Source organism: Salmo salar, chromosome ssa01, assembly GCF_905237065.1.
Source record: "Salmo salar chromosome ssa01, Ssal_v3.1, whole genome shotgun sequence".
NCBI classification, from domain to species: Eukaryota; Metazoa; Chordata; class Actinopteri; order Salmoniformes; family Salmonidae; genus Salmo; species Salmo salar.
In genome coordinates, this window is record NC_059442.1 from 158,685,243 (window position 1) to 158,697,380 (window position 12,138).

The 12,138-nt window shown below is 39.8% G+C and overlaps 1 protein-coding gene across 1 annotated transcript in view; it reads right to left on the bottom strand.

The window, feature by feature from the left end:
- eeig1b (estrogen-induced osteoclastogenesis regulator 1b) overlaps window positions 1-9,995 on the bottom strand; it is a 90,177-nt gene extending 80,182 nt beyond the window's left edge. Inside the window, exons 1-2 of the mRNA XM_045693160.1 lie at window positions 9,897-9,995; window positions 8,981-9,324 (exon numbers count right to left, since the gene is read on the bottom strand). Coding sequence (XP_045549116.1) covers window positions 8,981-9,126 — 146 coding nt within the window. The 5' untranslated portion in view covers window positions 9,127-9,324; window positions 9,897-9,995. The remainder of the gene's footprint in view (window positions 1-8,980; window positions 9,325-9,896) is intronic.
- Between the last annotated feature and the right edge of the window lie 2,143 nt (window positions 9,996-12,138).

Here is a 12,138-nt window from a genome sequence, read left to right on the forward strand (position 1 = left end):
GTAAAACCCCAGCCTTCAACCTCATCCTCTATGTAAAACCCCAGTCTTCAATCTCATCCTCTATGTAAAACCCCAGTCTTCAACCTCATCCTCTATGCAAAACCCCAGTCTTCAACCTCATCCTCTATGTAAAACCCCAGACTTCAACCTCATCCTCTATGTAAAACCCCAGCCTTCAACCTCATCCTCTATGTAAAACCCCAGCCTTCAACCTCATCCTTTATGTAAAACCCCAGACTTCAACCTCATCCTCTATGTAAAACCCCAGCCTTCAACCTCATCCTTTATGTAAAACCCCAGCCTTCAACCTCATCCTCTATGTAAAACCCCAGTCTTCAACCTCATCCTCTATGTAAAACCCCAGACTTCAACCTCATCCTCTATGTAAAACCCCAGTCTTCAACCTCATCCTTTATGCAAAACCCCAGTCTTCAATCTCATCCTCTATGTAAAACTCCAGCCTTCAAACTCATTATCTATGCAAAACTCCAGCCTTCAAACTCATTATCTATGCAAAACTCCAGCCTTCAAACTCATTATCTATGCAAAACTCCAGCCTTCAAACTCATTATCTATGCAAAACTCCAGCCTTCAAACTCATTATCTATGCAAAACTCCAGCCTTCAATCTCGTTATCTATGTAAAACCAGCCACCACAACCGGCTACAACAGGACAGCCATTGACACCTGTGTGTGTCAGAGAGCTTAAAGTGTTATATATAGGCGCCACACACCGGGTCGCTAGTAGTGGCATACGGTGAGACATCTGTCTTCTACTTAGTGTAGAGTTCAACTGACCTTCTTTACCAGTGACAAATCCTTTGTTGTGCTTTGCAGAGTTCATAGGGTCAAGGATGTAAATAATGACACCAAGACCTCTACTAATACTACTAGAATGACTTTGACTTATGACTTCGTATCTATTGTATATGGCAGTTAGGTGCTTTGCCTTTGACACATGTACAGTTTGCACCCAGACTACAAATGAGGTTGGTTTGCAGAGCTGACAATCAAAGAGAAGCAACGTTAGGTCAGAGTCCTTCGATTCAGCGTTGCCTTGACAACATTACAGCAACATCTCCTCGTTGCTGCCAAGTTGCCAACTCAGTCTCTTCCAGAGTCGAGACACACATCAACGTCTCTTTTTCAATTCAGGCCCTTTCATACAAGCAACATAGGCCCGAGAATCAGCGATGCAACAACAACCCTTTAAACACAGTCCCTGAGGGATGGCAATAACATTGGCCAGTTCTGTAGTATCTAACCATGTATCTAATCAACTGTTTCAACCCTACACCCCAGACAATATTACATGAAGTGCTTTGATGACAGAGTTCTCCATTAAGCAAGGCAAAGGCCCACCCGAGGGAAATGGGGGGGGGGGGCACTGGGGAGACAGAACTGCATAATACCCTGACAGATCTCTCTCTCTCTCTCTCTCTCTACAGAGGCTAACTAGACTCTGGTGTCTTCATCAAAGACAGTCATGCTAGGGGAGATAGTGGTGGATGAGATCATACATTCAAGCAACATGGGATGAGAGGGGAAAGGAAACAAAACAACTACAGCAGAGGACTATGACTACAGGGCTGTAGCTAGTGAGGGGCTATGGTGAGGGGCTATGGTGAGGGGTTATGGTGAGGGGCTATGGTGAGTGGCTATAGTGAGGGGCTATGGTGAGGGGTTATGGTGAGGGGCTATGGTGAGGGGTTATGGTGAGGGGCTATGGTGAGGGGCTATGGTGAGGGGTTATGGTGAGGGGTTATGGTGAGGGGCTATGGTGAGGGGTTATGGTGAGTGGCTATAGTGAGGGGCTATGGTGAGGGGCTATGGTGAGGGGTTATGGTGAGGGGCTATGGTGAGGGGTTATGGTGAGTGGCTATAGTGAGGGGCTATGGTGAGGGGTTATGGTGAGGGGCTATGGTGAGGGGCTATGGTGAGGGGCTATGGTGAGGGGTTATGGTGAGGGGCTATGGTGAGGGGCTATGGTGAGGGGTTATGGCGAGGGGTTATGGTGAGGGGCTATGGTGAGGGGCTATGGCGAGGGGCTATGGCGAGGGGCTATGGCGAGGGGTTATGGCGAGGGGCTATGGTGAGGGGCTATGGTGAGGGGCTATGGTGAGGGGTTATGGTGAGGGGCTATGGTGAGGCGTTATGGTGAGGGGTTATGGTGAGGGGCTATGGCGAGGGGTTATGGTGAGGGGTTATGGTGAGGGGCTATGGTGAGGGGCTATGGTGAGGGGCTATGGTGAGGGGCTATGGTGAGGGGTTATGGTGAGGGGCTATGGTGAGGGGCTACAGTGAGGGGCTATGGTGAGGGGTTAGGGTAGACTTGGGCTAGTGCAGGGCTATGGTGAAGGGCTATGGTGAAGGGCTATGTTGAGGGGTTAGAGTAAATGGACTTGGGCTAGTGTAGGGCTATAGTCACAGGGGTTACATTAGGGTAAATGGACTTGGGCTAGTGTAGGGCTATAGTCACAGGGGTTACATTAGGGTAAATGGACTTAGGCTAGTGTAGGGCTATAGTCACAGGGGTTACATTAGGGTAAATGGACTTGGGCTAGTGTAGGGCTATAGTCACAGGGGTTACATTAGGGTAAATGGACTTGGGCTAGTGTAGGGCTATAGTCACAGGGGTTACATTAGGGTAAATGGACTTGGGCTAGTGTAGGGCTATAGTCACAGGGGTTACATTAGGGTAAATGGACTTGGGCTAGTGTAGGGCTATAGTCACAGGGGTTACATTAGGGTAAATGCAGGGGATGATCAACAGACTGCTTATCCCTGTTGTTGTGTCACCACTACTTAACAGGCCACTACTATAAATCAAATCACATTTTATTTCTCACATGCTTAGTAGACAACAGGTGTAGGCTAACAGTGAAATGCTTACAGGTCCTTTTCAAACAATGCAGAGTTAAAGATAAAAAGAATTGAAACAAAAATAGAAATTGTGACACGAGGACTAAATACACAATTAATAATGAATAACAATGGCTATATACAGGGAGTAGAAAATAACATGGCTATATACAGGGAGTAGAAAATAACATGGCTATATACAGGGAGTAGAAAATAACATGGCTATATACAGGGAGTAGAAAATAACATGGCTATATACAGGGAGTAGAAAATAACATGGCTATATACAGGGAGTAGAAAATAACATGGCTATATACAGGGAGTAGAAAATAACATGACTATATACAGGGAGCAGAAAATAACATGACTATATACAGGGAGTAGAAAATAACATGGCTATATACAGGGAGTAGAAAATAACATGGCTATATACAGGGAGTAGAAAATAACATGGCTATATACAGGGAGTAGAAAATAACATGACTATATACAGGGAGCAGAAAATAACATGACTATATACAGGGAGTATAAAATAACATGGCTATATACAGGGAGCAGAAAATAACATGGCTATATACAGGGAGCAGAAAATAACATGGCTATATACAGGGAGCAGAAAATAACATGGCTATATACAGGGAGTAGAAAATAACATGACTATATACAGGGAGTATAAAATAACATGGCTATATACAGGGAGTATAAAATAACATGGCTATATACAGGGAGTAGAAAATAACATGACTATATACAGGGAGTAGAAAATAACATGGCTATATACAGGGAGCAGAAAATAACATGACTATATACAGGGAGCAGAAAATAACATGGCTATATACAGGGAGTATAAAATAACATGGCTATATACAGGGAGTAGAAAATAACATGGCTATATACAGGGAGCAGAAAATAACATGGCTATATACAGGGAGTATAAAATAACATGGCTATATACAGGGAGTAGAAATGAAAATAACATGGCTATATACAGGGAGCAGAAAATAACATGGCTATATACAGGGAGCAGAAAATAACATGGCTATATACAGGGAGTATAAAATAACATGGCTATATACAGGGAGCAGAAAATAACATGGCTATATACAGGGAGTATAAAATAACATGGCTATATACAGGGAGCAGAAAATAACATGGCTATATACAGGGAGCAGAAAATAACATGGCTATATACAGGGAGCAGAAAATAACATGACTATATACAGGGAGTATAAAATAACATGGCTATATACAGGGAGCAGAAAATAACATGGCTATATACAGGGAGCAGAAAATAACATGGCTATATACAGGGAGTATAAAATAACATGGCTATATACAGGGAGCAGAAAATAACATGGCTATATACAGGGAGTATAAAATAACATGGCTATATACAGGGAGCAGAAAATAACATGGCTATATACAGGGAGCAGAAAATAACATGACTATATACAGGGAGCAGAAAATAACATGGCTATATACAGGGAGCAGAAAATAACATGGCTATATACAGGGAGTATAAAATAACATGGCTATATACAGGGAGCAGAAAATAACATGGCTATATACAGGGAGTATAAAATAACATGGCTATATACAGGGAGTAGAAACTAACATGACTATATACAGGGAGTAGAAAATATCATGGCTATGTACAGGGAGTAGAAAATATCATGGCTATATACAGGGAGTAGAAAATATCATGGCTATGTACAGGGAGTAGAAAATAACATGGCTATAAACAGGGAGTAGAAAATAACATGGCTATATACAGGGAGTAGAAAATAACATGACTATATACAGGGAGTAGAAAATAACATGGCTATAAACAGGGAGTAGAAAATAACATGGCTATATACAGGGACCAGAAAATAACATGGCTATATACAGGGAGTAGAAAATGAAAATAACATGGCTATATACAGGGACCAGAAAATAACATGACTATATACAGGGAGTAGAAAATAACATGGCTATATACAGGGAGTAGAAAAGAAAATAACATGGCTATATACAGGGAGTAGAAAATAACATGACTATATACAGGGAGTAGAAACTAACATGACTATATACAGGGAGTATAAAATAACATGGCTATATACAGGGAGTAGGAAAATAACATGGCTATATACAGGGACCAGAAAATAACATGACTATATACAGGGAGCAGAAAATAACATGGCTATATACAGGGAGTAGAAAATAACATGGCTATATACAGGGAGTAGAAAATAACATGACTATATACAGGGAGTAGAAAATGAAAATAACATGGCTATATACAGGGAGTAGAAAATAACATGGCTATATACAGGGAGCAGAAAATAACATGGCTATATACAGGGAGTATAAAATAACATGGCTATATACAGGGAGCAGAAAATAACATGGCTATATACAGGGAGTATAAAATAACATGGCTATATACAGGGACCAGAAAATAACATGACTATATACAGGGAGTAGAAAATAACATGGCTATATACAGGGAGCAGAAAGTAACATGGCTATATACAGGGAGTAGAAAATAACATGGCTATATACAGGGACCAGAAAATAACATGACTATATACAGGGAGTATAAAATAACATGGCTATATACAGGGAGTAGAAAATATCATGGCTATATACAGGGAGTAGAAAATAACATGGGTATATACAGGGAGTAGAAAATAACATGGCTATGTACAGGGAGTAGAAAATAACATGGCTATATACAGGGAGTAGAAAATGAAAATAACATGGCTATATACAGGGAGTAGAAAATAACATGACTATATACAGGGAGTAGAAAATGAAAATAACATGGCTATATACAGGGAGTATAAAATAACATGGCTATATACAGGGAGTATAAATAACATGGCTATATACAGGGAGTAGAAAATAACATGGCTATATACAGGGAGTAGAAAATAACATGGCTATATACAGGGAGTATAAAATAACATGGCTATATACAGGGACCAGAAAATAACATGACTATATACAGGGAGTAGAAAATAACATGGCTATATACAGGGAGTAGAAAATAACATGGCTATATACAGGGAGTAGAAAATAACATGACTATATACAGGGAGTAGAAATGAAAATAACATGGCTATATACAGGGAGTAGAAAATAACATGGCTATATACAGGGAGCAGAAAATAACATGGCTATATACAGGGAGTATAAAATAACATGGCTATATACAGGGAGCAGAAAATAACATGGCTATATACAGGGAGTATAAAATAACATGGCTATATACAGGGACCAGAAAATAACATGACTATATACAGGGAGTAGAAAATAACATGGCTATATACAGGGAGTATAAAATAACATGGCTATATACAGGGAGTAGAAAATAACATGGCTATATACAGGGAGCAGAAAATAACATGACTATATACAGGGAGTAGAAAGTAACATGGCTATATACAGGGAGCAGAAAGTAACATGGCTATATACAGGGAGTAGAAAATAACATGGCTATATACAGGGACCAGAAAATAACATGACTATATACAGGGACTAGAAAATAACATGGCTATATACAGGGAGTAGAAAATAACATGGCTATATACAGGGAGCAGAAAATAACATGACTATATACAGGGAGTAGAAAGTAACATGGCTATATACAGGGAGTAGAAAATATCATGGCTATATACAGGGAGTAGAAAATAACATGGGTATATACAGGGAGTAGAAAATAACATGGCTATGTACAGGGAGTAGAAAATAACATGGCTATATACAGGGAGTAGAAAATAACATGGCTATATACAGGGAGCAGAAAATAACATGGCTATATACAGGGAGTAGAAAATAACATGGCTATATACAGGGAGTAGAAAATGAAAATAACATGGCTATATACAGGGAGTAGAAAATAACATGACTATATACAGGGAGTAGAAAATGAAAATAACATGGCTATATACAGGGAGTAGAAAATAACATGGCTATATACAGGGAGTAGAAAATGAAAGTAACATGGCTATATACAGGGAGTAGAAAATAACATGGCTATATACAGGGAGCAGAAAATAACATGACTATATACAGGGAGCAGAAAATAACATGGCTATATACAGGGAGTATAAATAACATGGCTATATACAGGGAGTAGAAAATGAAAATAACATGGCTATATACAGGGAGCAGAAAATAACATGACTATATACAGGGAGCAGAAAATAACATGGCTATATACAGGGAGTAGAAAATAACATGGCTATATACAGGGAGTAGAAAATAACATGGCTATATACAGGGAGTAGAAAATATCATGGCTATATACAGGGAGTAGAAAATAACATGGCTATATACAGGGAGTAGAAAGTAACATGCCTATATACAGGGAGTAGAAAATAACATGGCTATATACAGGGAGTATAAAATAACATGGCTATATACAGGGAGTAGGAAATATCATGGCTATATACAGGGAGCAGAAAATAACATGGCTATATACAGGGAGCAGAAAATAACATGGCTATATACAGGGAGCAGAAAATAACATGGCTATATACAGGGAGTAGAAAATGAAAATAACATGGCTATATACAGGGAGCAGAAAATAACATGACTATATACAGGGAGTAGAAAATAACATGGCTATATACAGGGAGTAGAAAATAACATGACTATATACAGGGAGTAGAAAATAACATGACTATATACAGGGAGTAGAAAATGAAAATAACATGGCTATATACAGGGAGTAGAAAGAAAATAACATGGCTATATACAGGGAGCAGAAAATAACATGACTATATACAGGGAGTAGAAAGCCATTAACATGTAGGCCACCCTGTCTGGGTGACATATATCAGACCCTCTATGGGGGTTTACAGCTGTTATCCAGATGAGAAGGAATGTTAGGCTCTGGAGTTCCACAGGAATCTATGGATTTCAACATATCCCCCACACCTGTGATATAAATCACTGCATTTCAATGTATCACATAATAAAACACGGAGACACCCACGTGGTGTCAGAAGAATGTAGGAATGCAATTAACTTAAATGAACCAAGCCTAGGAAGGCTAACTGTCCACCAGCATCTTGTCGGTCTACACTTGACATTTAACTCAGAACAAATGAGTAGGGCAAGAGTTGTTTGGAAAAGGTCCCTGCCACCACTGTGTGCCAACTTGAACGCTGAGTGTGAGAGGCAAACGACAGGAACACTCACACACAATCACAGCAAGCCTTTGAAAAGCAATACACTGATATAACCATCTGTGGCATTTACCTATCTACAGGTACTTATTCATAATGTCTTGGAAACTATTGGTGTCAAATGGCAAGTTTAAAAAGTACTCTGAAAAGGTTTTGTTGTAGAAACTGTGATATTACTGAGTTATTACTATGTGTTGCATAGAAACAATGCATCTGTCACAATATGACACGGGATAAAATGGACATATCCCCATATCATTCCATTGATCAAACTGCAAGAATTGTTATTTGGTGTCTGTACACAGCAAAGGATCAGAAACAGGCAAAGCGTGACAAAACTGCAACAAAGAAACAAATAAGGCACAAGCCCTGACTACATTTTTGGCGGGGATCCAAGCAGCCAGAGCGGGAGATCCTATTATTCTCTTAGATAATATACACTCTTAGGAAAAAAATGTGCAATCTAGAACCTAAAATGGTTCTTTGGCTGTCCTCATAGGAGAACCCTTTAAATAACTAGTTTTGGTTCCAGGTAAAACCCTTTTGGATCCAGGTAGAACCCTTTTCGGTTCTATGTAGAACCCTTTCCACAGACAGCATAAGAACCCTTTTTTCTAAGAGTGTATGATGTTTAGAAAAATGATCTTGCTTATAAAAGCTACCTAATAATCCTCTGTTTACAATCCTGAAAGGTGTGATCCATCTGTCATCTATTATGTATGTATATTCAGGCTAATCCCTCTTGTGCCTACATTGATCAAATCAAGCTTTCAGGACATTCGGGCAATAGCCTAGACTGGGTGCCAGTTTGTTTCTGCAAAACATGATAAGGAGTGGCAAGGAGTGGAATGATAGCTAAACAGACTGGTACACACAGGCTAGCAATAGCCTACCCCATGCACAAAATGCACAGTGAAAAAATAAATGAGAATCGTTTTTACCTGGATGATGAGACGGCAAAGTCCCCACCGTCCAACAATCGGATCTTGCAAAAAAGTACCCCATTGACAAACGGTACGGCCGTGAGCTCGTCCAATGTAAAATGGATTTGAAACTTGAACCTCTTCTTTTTCATTAAAAACGCCATTGAGACGGTTGAAACAGGTGAACTGGAATATGTTGACAGGTTTATTCAGCAGAAATAGTCCTAAATTAAACCTTTGGGATTGACCAACAAAAACGGATAGGAAATGAAACAAAGTATTAATTTCGTTTTTAAATCAGGAGCTTGCAAGTCCTTGATTTTTTGCCTCAGCATCTCTGATGACCCAGTGTTGATTCGGACCTGTAGCAGGAACAAAATAACAGGTGCTTTACGATCATATACTGAAGAGTGCAAACACATCTTATTGGTTATCCCTCATTTTTCTCACATATAGGTTAAAAGCCTTTCACAAAATATATATAACAAACAGATTATTGTAGTGATATTCATAGCCGATTATTATACTTATATTCAATCAGGGCAACTTCAGAGAAAATAGTTTGAAGGCATATTCTACACACGAACAAATGCTTTGTTAAGATGTTGTCTTGGCATTTCTTTACACCCTGTGTTGGTTATGGAATTTAGACATTATAAAATATCTACACCATTCCCAAAACCACACGTTAATTCGCAACTCGTGATTTTTAGGTAGTCGGCGTCAGTAAAGTAGATACAAAAAGGAAAGGGTAGTTCCACCCATGATCTATTCGATTCTTCTGCATTACATGAATCGTACCAAGAATTTCTTGCCAACCCTCCACGCAAACACAAGCGCATTTCAACCAGAGAACGAGGTGAATTAACAGAAAGTATACAGACACAATTACAACTAAGACACTCAAATATGTCAAAGAAAGTAATAGTTTTACCTCATATTCAAAGAGGACAACGTGACATCTCCTCACAGTCCAGCAACACTAACATTCATACTTTACTTTGAACCATAGTGGGCTGTTCTTGACTTTAGTCCCTCCTTTCTTCTAAATATAAATCGAGATGCTAAGCACCGCCTTCGGCTCAGAGAACCGTGTAAATTACGTTTTGCATTATGTATAATAAATAACCTGAATTGATAGACAGTATTCACAAACATAAACGTCTTAAACATTAGAATCCATTTCTTTTAACCACCCAAAAGTTATATAATTTTCAGTTCATTAATACTCATAAATCCACATTTTATGAGGAGAAAATAATCATTTTCTTCTACTGGCCTATTATCAATATGTGAAAACATCAAAGTACGTTAATGTGTAGAGTACTCGTCTAAAATAAATAACCTTCACACTGTCATGTCAAATTGTGATTAGTTAAATCTTAACATAGAGCGCCATCTGCTGGTAATTGTAATATTGACGTTGCATCCTCATTTTTATTCAGTCAGGGTTAGCATTCATTTTACCGTCAGTCGTGTCAGTGCCAGCTAACTGTATTTTTCCATCAAACCCAACCAAATCATGAGAAAACAAAAAGGTAATTACTTGACACTTTGGAAAGAATTTACAAAAAAACAGAGCAAACTAGAATGCTAAAGTATTTGGCCCTAAACAGAGAGTACACAGTGGCAGAATACCTGACCACTGTGACTGACCCAAAATTAAGGGAATCATTGACAGACTCAGTGAGCATAGCCTTGCTATTGAGAAAGGCCCCCGAAGGCAGACCTGGCTCTCAAGAGAAGACAGGCTATGTGCACACTGCCCACAAAATGAGGTGGGAACTGAGCTGCACTTCCTGACCTCCTGACAAACGTATCACCACATTAGAGACACATTTCCCTCAGATTACAGATACACAAAGAATTAAAAAACAAATCAAATGTGGATAAACTCCCATATCTATTGGGTGAAATACCACAGTGTGCAATCACAGCAGCAAGATTTGTGACCTGCTGCCACAAGACAAATGCAACCAGTGAGGAACAAACACCATTGTAAATACAACCTATATTTATGTTTATTTATTTTCCCATTTGTGCTTTAACTATTTGCACATCATTACAACCCTGTATATATACATATGCCATTTGAAATTTCTTTATTCTTTAGGAACTTTTGTGTAATGTTTACTGTTAATTTTGTATTGTTTATTTCACTTTTGTTTATTATCTATTTCACTTGCTTTGGCAATGTAAATATAAACTCAGCAAAAAAAGAAACATCCCTTTTTCAGGACCCTGTCTTTCAAAGATAATTCGTAAAAATCCAAATAACTTCACAGATCTTCATTATAAAGAGTTTAAACACAGTTTCCCATGCTTGTTCAATGAACCATAAACAATTAATGAACATGCACCTGTGGAACGGTCATTAAGACACTAACAGCTTACAGACGGTAGGCAATTAAGGTTACAGTTATGAAAACTTAGGACATTAAAGAGGCCTTTCTACTGACTCTGAAAAACACCAAAAGAAAGATGCCCAGGGTCCCTGCTCATCTGCGTGAACGTGCCTTAGGCATGCTGCAAGGAGGCATGAGGACTGCAGATGTGGCCAGGGCAATAAAATACAATGTCCGTACTGTGAGACGCCTATGACAGCGCTACAGGGAGACAGGACAGACAGCTGATTGTCCTTGCAGTCGCAGACCACGTGTAACAACACCTGCACAGGATCGGTACATCCGAACATCACACCTGCGGGACAGGTACAGAATGGCAACAAAGAACTGCCCAAGTTATACCAGGAACGCACTATCCCTCCATCAGTGCTCAGACTGTCCGCAATAGGCGGAGAGAGGCTGGACTGAGGGCTTGTTGGCCTGTTGTAACATCACCGGCCACAATGTTGCCTATGGGCACAAACCCACCATCGCTGGACCAGACAGGACTGGCAAAAAGTGCTCTTCACTGACGAGTCGCGGTTTTGTCTCACCAGGGGTGATGGTCGGATTTGCGTTTATCGTCGAAGAAATGAGCGTTACACCGAGGCCTGTACTCTGGAGCGGGATCGATTTGGAGGTGAAGGGTCCGTCATGATCTGGGGCGGTGTGTCACAGCATCATCGGACTGAGCTTGTTGTCATTTCAGGCAATCTCAACGCTGTGCGTTACAGGGAAGACATCCTCCTCCCTCATGTGGTACCCTTCCTGCAGGCTCATCCTGACATGACC